At 35.8% G+C, this 21,133-nt stretch overlaps 1 protein-coding gene across 2 annotated transcripts; it reads left to right on the top strand.

The window, feature by feature from the left end:
- Nucleotides 1-23: 23 nt before the first annotated feature.
- On the top strand, nucleotides 24-20,640 carry Dbf4 (DBF4-CDC7 kinase regulatory subunit). Of its 2 annotated transcripts, XM_090332859.1 has the most exons (12): nucleotides 24-251; nucleotides 1,794-1,966; nucleotides 5,061-5,240; nucleotides 6,665-6,715; nucleotides 7,169-7,238; nucleotides 7,648-7,724; nucleotides 10,794-10,830; nucleotides 11,816-11,861; nucleotides 14,036-14,164; nucleotides 14,511-14,625; nucleotides 16,412-16,536; nucleotides 19,051-20,639. In XM_090332859.1, exons 1-12 carry the CDS (start codon nucleotides 206-208, stop codon nucleotides 20,021-20,023), a joined length of 2,022 nt encoding a protein of 673 aa, XP_090188985.1. In that variant the 5' UTR covers nucleotides 24-205; the 3' UTR covers nucleotides 20,024-20,639. The 2 variants fall into 2 exon arrangements, with proteins under 2 accessions (XP_090188985.1, XP_090188986.1); XM_090332860.1 differs by lacking the exons at nucleotides 24-251; nucleotides 1,794-1,966; nucleotides 5,061-5,240; nucleotides 7,169-7,238 and having other exon boundaries at nucleotides 6,671-6,715; nucleotides 19,051-20,640.
- The last annotated feature ends 493 nt before the right edge of the window (nucleotides 20,641-21,133 follow it).

Genomic DNA, 21,133 nt, shown 5'->3' with positions numbered 1-21,133 from the left:
GCCGCTGCCCACTCGTTTGTGCTTTTTCTCCTTCCTCTCCAGCGCCCGGGGCTCGTCGCCCGTCCCGGAAACCCGGCCTGCAGACGTCGCTCCTCGGCTGCGGGAAAGCGGAGGCCGCAAGCCAGTCGACGGTACGGCCTGGTTTTCGCGGCCGGAGGTCGCGGCTGCGGGTGGGGACCCAGCATGTAGGTCTCGGGCGGATGCTATGAACCCCGAAGCCATGAGGATCCACAGCCGAGGCCGTTTGCAGGGTACGTGGCCCCTCCTCCGCCCGCCGTCCCTTTAACCTCGGCCTCCGCCCGGGGGTCCCCCGCGGATTCCCCCGCACCCTCCCGCCGCTGCCTTCCCTTTCCGGTCCGTTCCTCGGTGTGGCCCGCCGGAAGCCTGCGGGACGCATCCCGGCGGGGTCGCGCGCTCGGCGGGCCCAGGCCCCGCCCCGCATTCCCGGGACCCCGGGACGGTCCCGGGCTTCTCCACCCGGCGCCGGAGCCCGCCGACAATGGGCAGGTTCGCGCAGCCGCCCGGCGTTCAGAGCCTGTGAGGCTGCGCACTGGCTTCCCAGTTGTAAAGGCTTTTCAGTTCACTATGAGATAAGGTTGTTGTTGTTTTTGTTGTTGGGGTTTTTGGGGGTTTTTTTGGTGTTCACGTTCTTATTAATCGTAGTTGAGATGAAGCTTTTATATTTAAACACATCTATTGCCTATTTCGACTTTATAGACAAACAAAAGCTGACTTCCATTCCCAGTTGCTTTACTGGATAAAAAACACTAAATATCAAATGTGTATGTGTGTAGTCACCGCTTGCTACAAAAAGATTGGATTCGAACACTTTGAAGAAGTCGCTCCTATCTCAGATGTGTTTTCATTGACAATAATTAAGTGAATGGTGATGTAGGTCTTAGGGGATGAGTTTAGTAACATATATACAGACTGAATACGATATGGATGGTTTTGATTCATTTCAAAAAACTATGTGAAATTAAAACTTGTACTCAATACTCCTTAAGGACTAGGTCATTCTGCTTAAGCAGTCTTTTTGCCTACCGCCTTTTTAGTTGACAATTGGATTCCAGTGGTGAAAATCCTTGAATAACTTTGAGTTTGATGGAATGTTTACCAGATAGCTGGAATCTGTGTTACCGGATGGAGGTGAGATCAAGGGGTGGAGTTCAGATGAAGGGAGAGAGACAGGGTAGGCTAATGCAGTCATAATATTCAGTGTACATACTTAAAAATGCAACCAGGTAAATAGAGGAGATTGGTGGTGTGGAAGAGATGGGGAAGATTGATGAAAGGAACGTCATTGGTTCAAACCAATCATTCAGATGAATTGTACTGACAAAGTAACAGGTTCAGTTTAAACCCCTTGGTAAAACTACTTAAAGATAATTTTAAAAGTTGAAAAAAAACTTTGGTTTGCTGGTGGTTGAAAAATAAAAATCTGAAGTATCAAAGTTAATTGCTCAAGGAAACTACAGACACTCAGTAAATACATGGGTATTTGTAGATGAAGTTTGCATCCTAAGAAATCTTTCAGAGAGTGTTTTAGTTCCATTCCTTAATACATAAAACAGGAATACATATAAGAATACTGACTTTTAACTATTACTTTCCAACCTAGAGTCTGAATGCACATAGGCATTTTGCTTTGTCCTGACTTGTAATACAGAGAAATGCACTGAAGTGTGACCATAAGGATTGCCTCTTCCTATATTGCTGCATAATGACATTTTAAACAGTATAAATTTCATTTGCATGAATATGATTGAAACTTGAGCATTTTTAAATAACAGGTGGCCTACAAGTCAAAAATGAAAAGAACAAACTATCTTTGAATTCTCTGAAACCTGAGAGCAGACCAGAGAAATCCAAATACAAGCCATTTTGGGGGAAAATATTTTACCTTGATTTACCTTCTGTCACCATATCTGAAAAACTCCAGAAAGACATAAAGGATCTGGGAGGGGTAAGTGAAAAGTGTATACTCAAATGTTTTACCTGTTAGTCTGTTTTTCATTAATGAATAGCTATTTATTTGGGGGCTGGGAGTGGCATTCAGTGACAGACCACCTGCCTAGCATACATGCAGCCCTAGATTTGGTCTCTAAAGTCAATAAAAAGAAAGAAAAACATCACCTTTTTTAACCTTTTGTAGACCAACAAAGTGTTCGGGAAGTTTAGTAGTCCAGTGTACAATTCCATATAAAACTTACTTGGTTCTAGTAAACGGCTCATTGCCTTCTCATTGTGATGTTAAGTTGTCTTCCAGATAGCAAGACTTGCTTGATAATTATTGTAGAATTACATATCATATACATATAGCCCACTATTTGTGAATTTATTATGTACGGTTTTGACTGAGCGTAGTCAGAAAGTAAGCATAAAAAAAACAAAAGAAATTTTGGAACTGAAAATTACCATGTGTGCACTATACAGCTTAGTTAACAAAAATCACCTTGGAATCTGCTGATTGTTTCCCTGTCCTTAATATGCCTCTCAAAAAAGGCAAACAGTAAGGTAAAAGAAAAAGTTAGGGTATATCACTGGAAGCTGGTGGCTTAAACCACTAATCCTAGCTACTCAAGAGACTGAGATGAGGTTTTTACCCTCTTAATAATATCTCATATTGGGAATTAAATTTCTACATGACTTTTTTAGTGGAGATATTGAAACCATAGCAGGAAAGTGCCTAGAATAACCAAATTCATAAAGACAGTGTAGAATAGATGGTGAAAAGGGGAATAGATACTAACGTTTTAATAACATCCTGAAAATGTTCTGGAATGGCCAGTAGCAATAATTGTATAACATTGCAAATAGATTGTTACTACTGAATTATACGCTTAAAAATGATTAAAGTGGTAAGCTTTTGTTATATTTGATCACAATAAAATGTTTAGGGAATTAAGCTTCTCTTGAAAGATTAATTGTATTTCCAGCGTTTGTATTTATGACAATGAAGATAATATTTGAAATATGCATGAATTGCCTTATCTTCTATGAGTTTCTTTAATTCTTGTATCAAGTACATGTGTTAGCTGAATGTCTATTATTATTAGCTGGCTAGTAAAACTGAATTACTGGCTGAGCAGGAAAAAAAGGAAGTAATTTGCATTTAATTAAGTTTAATCCTCTTGACAAATCCTCAGTGATTAGGTGAAATTAACTTATCAGTTAAACCTTGCTTCATTTTATTGTTCCCTTTTATAGTAGGAGATTCTCTAGAAATTAATGCTGCCAAATATTCTTAGAAGTCTTTAATGATGATTGATCACAAATACCTGTTCTGTTTAGTAGCGGTTTTGTTTGTTTGTTTCTTTGGCCAGTCCTGGGCTTGAGCTCAGGGCCTGAGCACTGTCCTTGGACTTTCTCAAGGCTAGAGCTCTACAACTTGAGCCTCAGCACCACTCCCAGCTTTTTTCTATGTATGTGGTACCGAAGATTCAAACCCGTGCCTTCGTGCATGCTAGCCAAGCACTCTACCACTTGGCCAAACTCCTGGTCCCATGTTTAGTAGTGTTTTTATTCAACGTCTTTATTCCAGTTCTAGGGGTTGACTCATTGCTGGCTTGCTTGTTGAACTCAGGGCTGGTACTCTGCTTTCTTGCTAGAGACTTTTCAGCTTAGCCTGGCTTTGAGCCTCTGATTCTTCCAATCTCAGCCTCCTGAGTAGCTAGGATGCAGACAAAGCCACTAATCTTTGGCATCTGTGTGTATATTTTGGGGTTTATGAACCAGTTTTAGGGCTTGAAATTAGGGCCTGAGCACTGTCCCTGACCTGTTTTGCATAAAACTGGCAGTGTACCCCTTGAGCCACACAGCTCTATATCTGCCTTTTTTTGGTGGTTAGTTGGAGGATAGGTATCTCATGTACACTTGTCTAGATGGCTTAGAACCCTGATCCTCAGATCTCAGCCTTTTTAGTATCTAGGATTATCAATGTGAGCCACCAGCACCTAGATTGCATTTTATATAGGTATTTTTTTCAACTGCTTGCACTGGAACTCACAGCTTTGAGTTCATTCAGCTTTCTTGCTTGAGTAATGTCTCTAGCCCAATTTTTTGCCCCTTAGTTGAAGATGAATGCCTTGAGGACTTTTCTGCCAAGGACAGATTCCAGATCTCAGCCTCCTATGTAATTAGGATTCTAATCATGAACTATTAGTATTATAGTTTCTACTTAATTTTCCTTCCTCTATATATGAATAATCTATAGTAATATAAATTATTATGGCTTTGGCATAGGTGTTATAAATTCCAACATTTAAAGCAGTTATTTTAAATGTTTTAGCAAGGGAATTAACTTTCCAAAGGTCTGTTTAAGTTCATTAAATTTAAACATTTGAGTGGCTAGGTTACATTTTATTTTAGGTGCTTAGTAATCACATATAACAACATTACCATATTGGATAGTAAAAGCTGCTTAAAGTATGGGATTGACCCAGGATATCTTGTATTACGATTATTTACTACTGGAATAACGTCATGTACTTTCAGTTTTCTCTGGAAAATGTGGATAATATTGAGGAATTACATGGATTACAAATTAGGATAAAGTATTTTAAGAATAATAGCTAAACCAGGCCTGGTGGTTCATGCCTGTAATCCTAGCTACTCCGGAAGCTGAAATCTGAGGATCAAGGTTCAAAGCCAGCCCCAGGCACAAAAGAACCTGAGGCTCTTATCTCCAATCAACCTCTAGAAAAACGGTGGGAAGTGGGGCTTGGCTCAAGGGTAGGGAGGTAGGCTTGACCTGAAGAGCTCAGGGATAATGCCCAGGCCTAGGACTGGGCGGAAGCCTTGAGCTGAAGAGCTCAGGGACAGCGCCCAGGCCAAGTTCAAGCCCCATGACCCACAATAATAATAATAATAACAACAACAACTAACATATATCATTCTTATGTTATTTAGTATTATACTTCCTTAGAACCCTAGGTTTAGAAAAATGTGGCATAAAAACCATTGTGTAAGATGTTAATATTATGACATTGAAGTTTTATAGTTAGTTTGCTATATAAACAGCTTATAGTTTACCTACTTAAAAATATTTTTTCCTCTAGCGAGTTGAAGAATTTCTCAGCAAAGATATCAGTTATCTTATTTCAAGTAAAAAGGAAGCAAAATATGCACAGACATTGGGTCGAATCTCTCCTGTACCAAGTCCAGAATCTGTATATACTGCAGAAACCACTTCACCTCATCCCAGCCATGATGGAAGTTCATTTAAGTCTCCAGACACAGTAAGTCTGTTAAATAAGCTTTGAGACATTCAGAAAGGCAGAAATCTGAAAATCTCATACTTTTCTTTTTCATGAGACAGTCTTTCTGTGTAGCTCAGGCTGGCCTGGAACTTTTGGTCCTTCTATTTCATTGTTCCAAATTTCTAGAACTAGAGGCATATGCCATTCATTTAGCTCATACTTTTTATTAGTAGGCTAACAGAACAGTCATAAACCTATAACTTTTCCAAATAGGTTATTACCTTTTCCTTTAAATTGTATAGAGTAATCAATCGTATCCTGATTTCTAATGAATATTCTAGGATGGCTTTTATAGTTCAGAATAATTCACAGCTGAACGTTAATAAACTCTTATAAAGAAGAAATAGAAGGCTGTTTAAACATCATAATAGAGTTAAGCAAATTGACCAAATATAGCTTGCTACCTGTTTTCCTGTATCTGGCAAAACATGGTTATTTTTTTTTGAATGGTTGATAGGGAATAAAAAATCAAAAGAATGTTTTGTGAGAAATCATTGAAATCCAGATCTTATTATCCACAAAATGTAATTACAACACAACCATAACCATGTTTGTAGGTGTTACTTGTGGTTGCTTTCTACTTCTCTCAGAAGTCAATGATTGTGATAGAGTTGACAAGGCCTACAAAGCCTAAAGTGGGACCTGTCTGGCAACTGGTCATTAGCTCATACAGAAATACTGATGTCATTGTATATGTTTTACTGCATTAGCCAGACATTGATAGATTTAAGAATTAGAGAAAGAAATTAAAAGATAACAAAATTTAACATGAAATTTTAGACTATATTGTAAATACATTACTTTTAAAACATCCTATTAAACAGATCTACTATAGCCATGTGAAAAGTAGGGAAAATGAGGATGAAACAGATAGGGAGAAATGAGTTCCAAAGGAATTCACTTCAGAGAATATCCAGTATAGAAGAAAAATGAAGCCTTATGCATTCTATCCGTTAAAGATCATGTGCAGAATAAAAGTTGGGCCAGCTCCTGTGATACACGCCTATAATCCTAGCTACTCAGGAGACTGAGTTCTGAGGATCGCAATTCAAAGCCAGCCCTATCAGGAAAGTCTGAGACTGATCTCCAATAAACTACTCAGAAAAGGGCACTGTGGCTCAACTGGTAGAGAACTGGTCTTAAGCACAAAGAGGCTCAGGGCAGCGCCCAGGCCCAGAGTTCAAGCCCTAGGACCAACCTCAAAAAACATCAGTTTAACTACATTGTGTCTTAATCAGTGTCACCACTTACCATTCTACCTCATCAGTATATTCCAAGTCCACCAAACTTCCTAGTTCGATTTTTGCATGAATACACTGAGTATTATGACTGTATTCACTCACAATTTCTCTCTTCATTGAACCATACAACTCTAAGGTGTTTCTTCCTTGGTCTTTCTATAGGTGTATTTAAGCCGGGGAAAACTATTAGTCGAAAAAGCTATCAAGGATCATGTAAGTAGGAACTTGTTCACCCTATATATTGTCATTAAAAATTCAACTGGAAGATGTATCTATATATATCTTCCAGTTGTATTTTTACACATTTATGTAAATATATATATACCCTTGAAATAACTCCTTCCATTCATTTTTAACAGGAAGAATATAAATTTCAATGTGTCTCATTTTACAAAGAATGGAATTTTTTAGTGGAGAAACATTGCCATCATGTGGCTTTTTAATGTATAACTGAAAGCTTTTGAAATTTGCCTTATAGTACACACTAAATTGCCAAGAGAATAGATATATTTTGTGATATTTTAGAAATGCCGAAGGAAAAGATATGGTGTACTATATCTATGAATTTTTCTGAATAATCACTTCCCTGACATGAATGTTTTTTTTTTAAATAACTCATTTTAAACAGCAGTTTCCTAGACAACTTCTCAAACTTCTTTTTTACAGGATTTTATTCCTGCAAACAGTATATTATCAAATGCCTTGTCTTGGGGAGTAAAAATTCTTCATATTGATGGTAAGGATCCTGAAGTTGTCTTGACATTTTATAAATGCCCATGTCTATCTCTTGGTTCCTAGCTACATAATGGAAATCTTGATTAAAAACAGGATTTACCTGTAATAGTAAATCATTCCCCGATTACAGTAGTGAGCTAGGTGTTGTGGTAAGCAGCCTACCAAGCATAGGTAGAAAGATTGCAGTCCGTGACAAAAATATAATACTCTATTAAAGAATGTAACCAAAAAGGGGAGGAAATACTGGCTCAAGTGGTAAAGTTACCACTAGTGCGAAATTCTTGAGTTCACACACTAGCACTAGCCAAAGAAAGGTGCGTGTGTGTGTGTGTGTGTGTGTGTGTGTGTGTGTGTGTCCCTTATACTCTACCAATAAAATGCCGATCTTGAATTTTTTTTCTTTTAATAAGATATTAGATATTACATTGAACAAAGGAAGAAAGAATTGTGTTTGCTCAAGAAACCAAGTACTTCTGTAAAAGATGTGGTATGTTGCCTTTTTAAAAATTTGTACTATATAGTTTCTCTGTCATAGTTCCTTGTATACGTGTAGTTAGATAAAATTGTTGTCTTTAAAAAGTTTTAAAACTACTTTTAAAAAATCAAGCTGGGGGACAGGAGTTTGGCCTAGTGGTAGAGTGCTTTGCTAGCATGCACGAAGACCTGGATTCCATTCCTTGGTGCTGTGGCTCAAGTGGTAGAGCTCTAACCTTGAGAAAGCCCAAGGACAGTACCCAGGCCCTGAGTTCAAGGCCCAGGACTGGCAAAAAAAAAAAAAAATCAAGCCAGATGCCTATGGCTCAGACCTGTAAATCCTAGCTGCTCATTTAGCTGAGATCTAAGGATCACATTTTGAAGCCAGACTGAGCAGGACATCCATGAGGCACTTATAATTAACCAGCAAAAAGCCAGTGTTAAAGCTGTGGCTCAAATGGTAGAGGTCCTGGCCTTGACTTTAAAAAGCTCATGGACAACACCAAAGCCCTATGTATAAGCCCCAGAACCAACACAAAAATAGAAAAAAGGTCATCCAGTTCAACATTTTATTTATGTGCTTATAACTTTTTCCTATAGTATAAAAAGCATCCTAATAGTAATAGTGATTATTTCCAAATTGGTGTGTATGATTGAACTTTAGGAAATAAAAGTAGTTTCTGGGATTGAGGCATACTTCTTTTGGTCTCCCCCTCTTCTTGTTATAGCTTATTTTTAAATATTTTTATTTGTACTACAGAAAAATACTAAAATTAGCTGTTAACATAACACAAATAATGTGTCCGTTCTTAGATAAATAAGGAATATGCTTGTTAGATCGCTCCAGATGATATAACAGAATTTAGTTATTCGTTAAAGCTACTGTGTTGAGCCTTGTGCTCTGTTAGACTTCCATGTCTTCAGTTTTTTGCCTAGTTTTTTCAGTTGAAGGCTGTATACATATGCAACCCATTTCCATTCCTTAAAAACAAATACAGTAACACCTCCCTTTATTCCATACCCATATGTAATTATTGCTTGATCTTTATAATTCCTGTCTACACTTCCCAGACCTCCACTTATACTTCCCAATCATTTTTCAACCTGCAGGTTATGAATTCCCCATCAGATTTGTTAGATAACTTTGATATTTTTGAAAACCAGTCATATTCATTCTCCTAGCGATTGTCCGTTACCTCTTTGAACTTCTCTGTTCTGTCATCTCTTTGCTTTTGCCTTGAGTCTCATGTTTTTCAGTCATTTTCAGTGGTCTTTTTCTTCATTCTATCTTTAAATAAATGGACTTGAAAGGAAGTTTCTTAGAGACTATATTATAAAGATGTGAACTCACTAATGTCTGGTGGCTCATACCTGTAAAGGACAGGTAGAAAAAATTATCTAATTTTCTATGTAAATTCACACGTACTCAGCTTAATTTTTTTGTTGCATATGATAAGGAGTCATAGTGCAAGCATAGTAAGAGCTTTGAAAATGGAACTAAATCAATAAACCACTGCCCAAACCTGACTTATATGTAGTATCTGTGCAGACTAAACACAAAGCCTCATCATATACATCTTTGAAAACTAAACCAGTTTAAAACTAATGTCAACATTAAGATATTCTTCATGTTAAAATATCAGAAAAATATTTTTAAAGTGAAGGCAAGCATAATGAAAAATGTAGAAGTTGGCAGTAGAAACAAACTATTAAAAAATCGACAGAAATGATAGAAATGAAAAAACTTATCTGAGATTTAACATTTATTGGGTGGTCTTCATAGTAGAATATAATGACAGAATGAAGTGTCAGTAAACTAAAATGAACAACAGTCAAGTGGTGGGGTGGGAAGGACTGAGGTAAAACAAAATGAAGTGAGTCTCAGAAATACAGTGAAATATCAAAGATGTGGAAGGATAAAGTCAAGAAGTCTTTAGTGGTATTGGTGTTTAGAGAAAAAGTGGCTACACCTATAAATCCTAGTACTCTAGAGACTGCGATCTGATGATCAAGGTCAAAGCTGGCCTGAGAAGACAAATCCAAGAGACTTATCTCCAATTAGCTTGCAAAATGCTGGAAGTCGAGATGCTGGTCATGCAGTAGAGAGTTAATCTCTAGTGAATATGGTGAGAGCATGAGATCCTGATTTCAAACCACAGTACTGGCATGCATGCAAGCATATACATGTGAACACAAACATATACAAAATGATAGGAAATTATGTGTTGTTTGGTAATTGTCTATAATAGATAAGTTAATCTTTTAATGTGATTATACAACTTATGTATGCCCACCATTAGGACAACTGTGGAAGGAAATAATAAAAATAGCAGAGATTCTGTTAGTATTATTTGTGTCACTAAAACTACTTTCATTAAATTAATATATTTAAGTGGTTGCACAAAAGTTTGAACTTTAGTTCCTGAAAAATCCTTCTTTGTCAGGCGAATTGTCTCATGCCTGTAATCCTGGCTATTCAGGAGGCTGAGATCTGAGAATCACAATTCAAAGCCAACCCAGGCACTAAAGTCCATAAGACTTATCTCCAGTTAACCACGAGAAAACTGGAAGAGGTTCATGGGGTAGGGCAGTAGCCTTGAGTTGAAGAGCTCAGGGACAGCCCCAGGCCCCAGAGTTGAAGTCCCACGAGCATAAAAAAGAAAAGAAAAAAAAAAATCCTTGTTTTAATTTCTTTGATTGAGTTGATTTTCCCCCTAATAAATGATCATCCCCATTTGATATAATTGTCCTTTATAACTTTTCATTATACTTTTACTCCTAGTATTTTATTTTTATGAGGATGCAGCGTTTCATTGTTATTTTTGGCCATTTAACAAAGCATTTTCTGAATACAATGCATCTTGATTAAGTGTCACCCCTTTCAACCTTCCTTTTCTTAATTTTGTGGTATATACAATAAATTCTTGATTACATTCTCCCCCTACTTCCCCCTGTATTTGTCTACCCCTTTCCCCTTTACCACTTCTCCTTTTACATGTACCTATTTCCTATTCCTGGTGCTGTTTTTGTTGGACTTTGACCTAGTCTATTTAACCTAGTCTATTTATTTCTATTTTTATAGGGGAAAAGAGTTGTTACTGGAACACAAAAAACAAGAAGTAAGTATTTTAATATCTGTATATTGAATTGCTTCTAAACACAAACTAAATCACATGAAGATCTTGTAAGATCATGTAAATGGCCATTTACTTGATCCAGCATTTTGTGGTTATTTTTAAAGCATAGGAAAATTATTGGTTTAACAGAAGAATTCCTTATTAAAATGTATTTATTAGTTTTAATAGTGATATACTTCCATTTTATAATTAGAGTAAAATGATAAAAATTTTATATTTCATTATAAAAAATCACCAAAATCAATTATATTAAGATGTAAAATTATTAATTTTTAATATTAATGTACCTGTTTTTTTATTATAAACTTCTGCTGGCTGCCAGTGGGCACCTAGCTAATTAGGAGACTAAGACCTGAAAGATCATTGTTCAAAGTCATCTAGGAAGAAAAGTGCCCTAGTTTATATATGTAATAAGCAAAAGAATAGGCTGGAAGTGGGGCTCAAGTTGTAGAATACAAGCTGAGCAACCTTGAGGCCCTGACTTCAAATCCCAGTGTCATGGAAACATATATGTACATAAAATGAAATTTCTAGCAGTAATATTCTATAGTAATTTTAAACTGGTGTATGAAACTTTTTAGATAACTAATAAACTGATCTGTGACAGTGTCTGATGATTGTTACCAAAGTTGAAGTTGCTGCTAATACTAAGTGATTTATTGCTCATATTTACAATTGGAGAATGTTAAATTATCAGTTACCATTAGTGTAAATATAATTTTTTTCAGTTACAATTCGTGTTTCTCCTAAATTCTGTTCATAGACTTCTTGGTACCTCCATTCAGTTTAAGAATCTCAGATCATAATAGCTACTATTATTTCTGGAAATGGGATATTATCGGAAAGTAGTTCAACTGAGGCTTTACAAACTCAGCTGGATGAAATATAGGTGTTTTTTAAGAACAGTTTTGTTTACAAAAAGTCACTGATTTATAGGTATCTAACATCTTGTTTCTATATCCTTAAGGAGGAAGACTCAAGAAGCCTTTTATAAAAGTAGAAGATATGAACCAGTAAGTGTCCAATCTGTATGATGTCAGTACAATATTAAAAGGAAAATCTATTCCATTAATGTGGTTAAGTTCCTTTATATTAGTCAGACGTGAATGTACCATTAATTCAAGACTGAATTTAGTTTCATCAGATTGTAAATATGTATTTGAACTATTTCATTAAGAGTACTAATGAAACCAACTCATTTTTTAGTATTTCATATTGTCATTTCTGGCAAAATGTAAGTTCCATATAATTAACTACTGTTAGAAATATGAGCACTGGGACAAAGACATGAGAAGGGTATCAATGTATGAGAAGTAATGCACCTACTATGTGGCAAATGTAACTGTATCCCCTCTACAATAAAAAAATAAGAAATATGGGCACTGGTGGCTTATGCCTGTGATCAGAGCTACTTAGGAGGCTAAGGCATTGAGTATTAATATTTGAAGTCAGCCCAGGACAGAGAAGTTCTTTAGAACCCCATCACCAGTTAACTGGAAGGCATGACTCAAATGATAGAACACCAGCTGTCAACAAGAAAGGTGAGCAAGCTTGAAGCCTTTTGAGTACAAGCCCCTGTGTCAGCAAAAATAAATCAAAACAAAAACCCTAATGTACTGATTGAAAGTTTGCTACTGAATTACTAAGTTCTGAACTGAAGATTGCCTGTTTTTAAGATATTGACCCATACTTCCCACATTAATCTGCATATCCAGTATAATTTGCATTATAGTTCCAGTGACTATATTGTGTTGTAAAAGTTAAAAAACTATCCTAAAATTGTAATCTTAATCCTAAAATAACCACAACAATCTTCTAAAAGAACAAATCTATATTTCTCATACTTCTTGATTTCAAATCTACAAAACGACAATAGTCAGGACATTTGATACTGACATTCAGGAAGACAAATAGATTAGACAGTTCAGTATAATACAATACCAGAAAGCTCATCACACATGGTCAAGTTGATTTTAACAGGGATGGGGAAAAGAGCAGTGAAGATTAGGGGATCAGATACATACAAAGAATGAAATAGGGCCTTTTGCCATCCACAAATATTAAAATGTATCAAAGATACAAAACTAAAAAATCTTAGAAGAAAACATAAGAGAAATAGTTAATGATACTGAATTTGGCAGTGGTTTCTTAGATACACCAAAAGAAAACCAACAAAAGACAGAAGAGTAATGAGACTATCAAAATTATAAATTTCTCCATATCAAAGGATGGAATACAATATAAAAGTAATCTAACAAATAGCAGAAGATATTTATGACTTACCTAGTAAGGGATTAATACCCTAAGTATATTTTTTTAAGCCCTATGCTTTAGGGATAGCTACTATCCAAGATTACATAAGAATACATTAGCTGTATAAATACTTAAGTGTGTATATATATATGCTATGTATATGTGTGTATGTAAAACTATCCTAAGTTAATTACTAAATGTGGGAGTAACAATGTAGATTAAGCCGGGCACCAGTGGCTCATACCTATAATCTTAGCTACTTAGGAGGCTGAGATCTGAGGATAGAGGTTCCGTGACCAGCCTGGGCACGGAACCCCCTGAGACCCCCTACCACCAGTTAACCACCAGAAAACCAGAAATAGCACTGTGGCTCAAGTGGTAGAGTGCTAGCCTTGAACTAAAGAGCTCAAAACAATGCCAAGGCCCGGAGTTCACACCCTATGACCAACAAAAAAAAATTTTAACGTATCTTAACTGTATATATATGTATGTGCATACATAGTGGAATATTAAATCCTAAAAAAAACCTGAAATGAGGGCGGAAATGCACCAGTATCCCACCAATATAAAATATGTAGAACAATCAAATTCATTAAACTAAATATAACTACTTGTCAAAGGTTCAGAGAAAAGAGGAATAGGAAATAAATAGCAACAGTTTCAGTTGTAGGATAATTGTAGAGATGATTCAAAGTGTTAACATGTTTTCAATACAATTTTAAGTGGTTATGTTTATGTTATGTATTTTTGCTAGAATTTGAAAGTTTTCGAATTGTTATGCCTACAAATTGGTCCTTTGAAGGGAGGTTGACCCCTCCTGAGTTTCTATTTCAGGTGAATTATATGATTTTTAAAAACTTTTGAAATATCTTTTATTTATTTCATAGTAAAGAAGCTCAGAAGCCCATGTGTTTTTCTTTTTTTTTTCTTTTAGACTATATAGACCATTTTATCTTCAATTTACCAGTATGCCTTTTATAAACTATTCTACTCAGAAGCCCTGCAGTCCTTTTGATGTAGATAAGCCATCTAGCATTCAAAAGCAAACTCAGGTTAAACTAAGGTTAGTTTGAATCATTGTTCTTCAGAAAAATAATTAAAATACCTTATTTTATACCACAATAGTAGTAGTTGTATATGTGTATAATCAGTATCTTGCTTACTTTCCTATGTATATTACTAATGTCTATATCTATTATAAAACATGCCATATTTTACAACTTTATAGATAGTTGGGGTGGATATGCATAAAGTATTTGCAAATGTTGAAAATGTCTATATTTTTCTCAATATAATATTCTCCAAAAGTCTGCAAATTATGGAATTTTATACAGAGTAACAGGATCGTTTCAAAAATTATTCCTTAGGATTAGCAGTAATTTTTTTTTACCATGTACCTCTGTCACCAGAATCCAAGTGGATGGCCACAAATATGGTGGATCCTCAGTTCAACTCCAGTTGAAAGAGAAGAAAAAAAAAGGATATTGTGAATGCTGCTTACAGAAATACGAAGATCTTGAAGCTGTAAATATGATTCTGATGTATATTGATATTTCTAAAATACTGAATAGTATCTGTTATTCAAATTTTTTATGTTACTGTTTCTGATTTCAGTTTTAAACTGAACAAGTACAAAATGTGAGGGTGGGGGTAGGGACATGCCTGTGCGTTCAATGCTAGAAATCAAAGCTAGGAACTTACACTTGCTAAGCAAGCAGTCTACCACTGAGCTACATGCAGAGAATCAAACATCCTACATTTTAAGACTATATAGGAGGGAACTGATACTGAAAAATAGGCATTGATCACTGCTGGCTGTCAGCATTGAAGAAAAGAGAAAAATGCCCCACCTCTGTGAAGATCACCTCTTGTAGAGGTAGGAGGTGTGACCTATCACCATAAGATGAAGAGTAGCTCTAAAGATTGTCACTGCTATGGCAGAACATAAAATAGTGATGAAGTTTTTTTTGTTTCTTTGTTTTTTGTGGGGGTTTTTTTTGCCATTTATTTAGAAATGGCATTTATTTAGGGATACCTAACTGATAAGCTAAGATTTAAGGAAAGACCAGAGAAAAGTGATCATAAAAACTATAGATATTGAAATAAGCTAAAAGGCTGGGGCAGTGCAGGATCCTGAACTGATTGATATAATCAAAGAATATCTCGTAGTGGCCTGCACTTGGCAATGGCATACGTACTTAAGATATGTTTAAACTGGATATATTTTAAAAGAGGGAGTAAAAATTGCTAAAGGGTTTGCTAGGAGTGAGAGATGATGATGGCTCAAAGGTGACTATCTACCTGGGCGTGGTGGCTCACACCGATAATCCTACCTAGTCACAATCCTACCTACTCACAAGGCAGAGATCTGAGGATTGCAGCCTAGGCTCTAATGTGGGTAAGACTCTTAATCTCCATCTAACTACCAAAAAACTGGAAGTGGTGCTGTGGTTTGTATGGTAGGGTAGTATCCTTGTGCTGAAGAGCTCAGGGAGAGCACCCAGACCCAGAGTTCAAGCCCCCACTACCAACAAAAAAAAGGTGACTATATTTTGGACTTGATCAATTAAGTAATTTCTCATTTATATTCTGATGGTAAAAGAATTGAAAGTTGAGAAGTCTTTCTTGAGTTGAGGTGGCAGAAACAGAAAATACAAGAATTAGAAGGGCACATAAGATACAGATAAGCATTTTAAAGATTGGAACTATTATAGTTTGCAACTTTGGATCCACACTGCCCCAGTTCAAATACTGTCTTCCTGGCATGTAACCGTATACAGGGCCTGGCAAATAGTGTTTGTTAACCTTAACTTATTCACACGTTTCTTCTACATTCTTATAGTTCATGAATTTTTATCTTTTATAATATTTTATGTAAGATTCCATTTAAGCTCTATTAGTAATAATTCTCAGTTATATGATAGCAGAGGGAAAGGTGTTTTCAAAAAACACTAGTGTGTTCGATTCCTCAGTACCCCACATACAAAGCAAAAAGCCAGAAGTGGTGCTGAGGCTCAAGTGGTAGAGTGCTAGCCTTGAGATAGTGCTCAAGCCCTGAGCCCAAGCCCAGGACTGGCCAAAAAAAACCCACTAGTGTACACTAACTGTTAAATGTTACAGTAACTTTATTGGTTTCTTAGAAGTCACTTTTACCTCAACTTACTTTGAAGCTTAGGAAGAGAGGGTTTTCTTTTGTCTTTGGGGGGAAGGAGTAGTCACTAGCTTTAGAGGTAGGAAAACATTCAAAATCTAGACAAAAAGCATCTGTTGGTTTAAAACTGTAATTTTATGGCTTTTTGTTTTGTTTTAGCACCTTCTAAGTGAACAACACAGAAGCTTTGCACAGAGTAACCAGTATCAAGTTGTTGACGATATTGTATCTAAGTTAGATTTTGATTTTGTGGAATTTGAAAGAGACATACCTAAAAAGAAAAGGTAAATCAACCACACTTGTTCATGCTACTAGATTAGTAGTCCATTACACTAAAAATAAAACTTCTTAGATGGCATTTGTGCTTTCAGGACACAAGTATGGTTAAAGAACTATTACCTTCGATTTCTAGTCTCTTTGTTGGTATTGTGGTTTAGAAAAAGTCTCACCTAAGAGCCAGATAGTTAATATTTTAAGGTTTATGACTGAGCAAGCTCTGTTATAACAACTTAGCTTTGCTATTGTAAAATGTGTATGGCTTTTGCCACAAAGCTGTATTCAGAAAAAATAAACTTTTCCTACTCTGCCTAGTTTGCCAGTCCCTGTTATAGAACCATAAAGTTACCAAACTAAAAGTCTATAAACTCAAAGGTTTTAAACTTTTAGTTATGAGGAGTGTTTTGTCAGTACTTGGCTTTGAATTCAGGGCTTTGTTCTAGCGATACATACTGTCTTCAGCTCAAGGCTATTACTCTACCACTTGAGCCACACAGTCCCTCTTAGAGTTTCTGGTAGTCCCTCTTAGAGTTTCTGGTGGTTAATTGTAGATAAGAATCTCACAGACTTCCGTGCCTGGTCCTGGCATTAAACCTCCTGAGTTGCTAGGATTACAGGTGTGAGCCATAACACCTGGCTTGCTCTGGTTATTTTTGTATAGGGTCGCAGAATAATAGATGTTTACTACCACTCCAGGTTTTTCTGTTTAAATGGAGTCTTGTGAGTTTTTTGCCTGGACTGACAAACAGGGCTGGTGTGGAACTTGATTCTCAGTCTTAACATTCCAGTGTAGCTGGGATGGTAGGTATGTACCACGTTGGAAAATACTGTTGGTACACAGCTGTCAATTGAGATGAAGTTCTGGGAACATTTGGCTCAGGCTGGCCTCAAACCATGATCTTTCTGATCTTTACTTAGGATTACAGTCATGAGTCCCTGATACCTAAGCAATCCTAAGGAATTTTTTAAAAACTTCTTACTCTGCTTTATTAAGTCTTGTTTATATTTTCACTAAATGAATGTAGTGTTGTTGAATGTACAGAAACTACGTGTTTTGACAAAATGAGTCCTGCTTTTATTATTCCCATGAACATAAAAGTGGTTTCACAAGAATATTCCCTAGAGTTAACTCAGTAGACTATTCAGTCCTCATATCTACTTTTAGGCTAATGTTTATTGTAAATTATTATTATAAATCTTAATGTATATTACAAATAAGACACTATAGTACAGTGTCCAATAATTAATTAGAAAAAAACAAGCCTACAAAAACCTCAATTTCTGTAACATTCACACTGGTTGTTCATGATGATAACATTTGGAAGCATACTTCTGACTACTGAATGTATAGAACTACTGTTAAAACTTAAAATTATCTGAAAACTGAAGTAAAATTTTAAATAGTAATTTCTTAGCTGGTTTTTTCTTATAATTATTATGTTATTTTTCTGCACCAGTCTCACCGTTTCCGTAATATTTCTGGGCCCAGAAGAGATATCCCAAATGAACAAATGTTTTGTTATTTTTATCACCAATTTATTCAGAGGACATCTTAAAGTATAAAGAAAATGTATAAAGGAAACAGCTGAAAGAAGAGACAAGCGAAATTGTGTATTTCTCTGTTATATATGATAGGTGCATTGTAAAATTGCTTCATTGTTAACTTTTCCTACATTGGATCATAATTTAGGATTGTCTAAACAAACTAATATCCTAAGAACATCAAGATGTTCCATGAAGAAAAAAACTTTAGATCAAATGCTTGCAGAAAATTTAAACTATTCTACCTTCTTTAGAAGTATGAAGATACTAAGTTTTTAACTCACTTTGATATTAATATTTTTATATTTCTGCTGTAGGTTTACCCCAAAATATTTTAGTCCACATTGCCAAGAAAAATGAGTTAAATATACATAATGTAAATGAGACCATTGAAGTTATAAAAATATTCAGGCAGCCAGGCACTGGTGGCTTACCCTTGTAATCCTTGGACCTTAGGAGGCTGAGACCTAAGGATAGTGGTTCAAAGCCAGCCCAGGCACTAAAAACTGTGAGACTCTTATCTACAGTTAACTATCAGAAAACCAGAAGTGGCGCTGTGGTTCCAAGTGGTAGCTAAAGAGCTCAGGGAAACCACCCAGGCCTTGAGTTCAAGTCACGTGACCAACCAAAAAAAAATCAGGCATCTAAAAGGGAAATTAGGGTTAAGGCCAGATCTCATAATATAATTTTGTTGTGGTTTACATAGCTATACTAATTTTAAGAATTAAATTAGGCATATTGATTAATCTAAAAGAGAAGAAAAGAATGTGGATGAGAAGGCAGGTACAAGAGTTTTCAACTATGTTTACATTTTGTTACTTTAAAAACATCTAAATTTGGCAATATGTTGAGATTCCTGTATTTTTGTGGTATTTTCTAAGAGTTTTTTTTTAATGTTTCAAGATACTAATGTAAGCTGTAACTGAAGAATTAGTTTTCATAGCAATTGTATTAATATTTTTTCTTTTGTTTTTATGCAGAATAAAATACAGCTTTAGATCTCTTCCTTCTGTTTCTACAAATTTCCTGGAAAACACTGAGTCAAAAGAAAAATGTGAATTACAGTTTATTTGCCAGAAAGATGTCAGTGAAAGTAATGGAAAGGTGATTAAGCAGAATGTTCTGTATGGAGAAAACCAGGAACCTGAACAAAACCTTGTATTTATTTCTGAATCTGTCCCCTGCTTTTCAAATGAATTGAGAGGATGTGAAGAGAAAAGAATGAATGAATATTCTGTATTAAATGCAACTGAAAATGACACTAAACAGAACTTTACACATCTACCTCCATATGAAGATAAACAGGAATGCATTCTTAACACACCTGAACCTAAATTAATTGTACATGAAAATGATTTAGAAGATCATTGTCCAACTAAGCTACATTCGTATGTACAAGTTTCTCATTTCAATACAGATAATAGTGTGTTCCAACCAAAAGAAAAGTTAAGTACGGATCTTCTTCCATCAAAAGATCTGAAAGAAAAGGACCTTCACTCAACAAGCGGGCATGACTGTGGTCTGTCAGCAATGAACACTTCACCAGAGCCCCTGAGGATAAAGACAGAGTGTCCATGCTATAGTCCTCCTCGGGAACCCAGTGCATGTGACAGCAACAGTGCTCACGATTCGCCCTCCAGTGGAATCCATCGAAAAGTGAGAATATTATTAGGACAAAGTTCAAAAGAAAATCTGGAACCAAATGCCGAAGCAGATGAGAAAACTGAATTTCTTACTACACAGGAAGCAAAGAGGATTTGTACTTCACCAGTACAGTCTTTGTTGGACTTATTTCAGACTAGTGGAGAGAAATCTGAATTCCAAGGCTTCACAAGCTGCACTGAAAACAGTGATATATGTGAAATGTTAGATATTTGGAAAGGGGAAAGTTCAGGTACTTTGTTATCAACATTTCTCTCTTCCCCTTCATCTTCTACATTTATTGGTTTCTGATCTTTAAAAATATATACTAAATTTTTTTGAATTTTTGGCCTACTTTGTTTACAGAACTATTTAAATAAATGTTTTCAGTTTTTAACAGAATTGAATACCTATTGTAGAGATTCATTTTCCATTCTGTGGTTGTAATTGTTGCCTGAGAATTATAAAGCTAACACTGTATCACTGAAAGCTAATTTCAAGAAATATGTGGATATGAAAATAATTAAGCATGACAAATTTAGTTATGTCTTCTCTACTTAAATAGATTTTTATGATAGCATTATTGTCCTGAAATACATGTAATTTCATACAGAAAGATAAAGTATTAGTTTCTGTATTTTAATTCCCAAAGATTTTATAAACATTGACACTTAAGAGGAACCCAATTAATTGGTCTCTGAAATTATTTTGGCACTCAAGAGTGAGGTTATTTGGCCAGACTAAAAAGCTAGACAGAAGAACTTAATCAGCTTACTTGTGCACATGCACACATACACTGTATCTGTATATACATTTGTGTGTGCATACATATAAATTTTAAATATGAGAAGCTTAAGAAATTGTGCATTATTTAGGTTTTTTTCTTTTGTTTTATTTTGGTTGTTTTGGGGGCTTTTTGTTTTGTTTTGTTTTGTTTTTGCTTGAACTCTGCCTGCATGCTGTCCCTGAACTCTTCAGCTCAAGGTTACTGCCCTACCCCTTGAGCTACAGTGCCTCTTCCAGTTTTCTGGTAGCTAATCGAAGGTAAGAGTCTCATGGACTTTTTAGTGCCTGGGCTGACTTTGAACCATGATCCTCAGATCTCAGCCTCCTGAGTAGCTAGGATTACAGACACCTCACCTGGCTTTAAATGTTCTGTTTTTACTAATAAGGTATTTGTGGTCTCACCCAAACTAGGCCATTATTCTTTACAAAGTTAACGTAGATGAAGGAACAAGGTCTTGGTTATTAAACTTTTGAGTGTGCTAGAAACTTAGGTCATCTGATTCCAAAATTATTTTTTTAACTTAGAGAAAATACAATTATGAAACAATCTGGGGGGAAGCAAATTAGATATCATTTTGCACACAAGGTTTCATACTCTTGGTTCCAGTGGTAGAGCATCAGCCATGAACAAGCAAA

The sequence above is a fragment of the Megascapheus bottae genome, chromosome 5 (genome assembly GCF_031878675.1).
Source record: "Megascapheus bottae isolate mThoBot1 chromosome 5, mThoBot2.hap1, whole genome shotgun sequence".
Classification (NCBI taxonomy): Eukaryota; Metazoa; Chordata; class Mammalia; order Rodentia; family Geomyidae; genus Megascapheus; species Megascapheus bottae.
Note: the sequence above shows the minus strand (reverse complement) of the source record. Positions and strands in the feature narration are given on the sequence as shown.

Coding starts and splice junctions, on each gene's coding strand:
- Dbf4 (XM_090332859.1), top strand. CDS start 206: ATGAACCCCGAAGCCATGAGGATCCACAGCCGAGGCCGTTTGCAGG. Junction 1,967..5,060: donor ACATAAAGGATCTGGGAGGG/GTAAGTGAAAAG, acceptor TTTTTCCTCTAG/CGAGTTGAAGAATTTCTCAG. Junction 16,537..19,050: donor GACATACCTAAAAAGAAAAG/GTAAATCAACCA, acceptor GTTTTTATGCAG/AATAAAATACAGCTTTAGAT.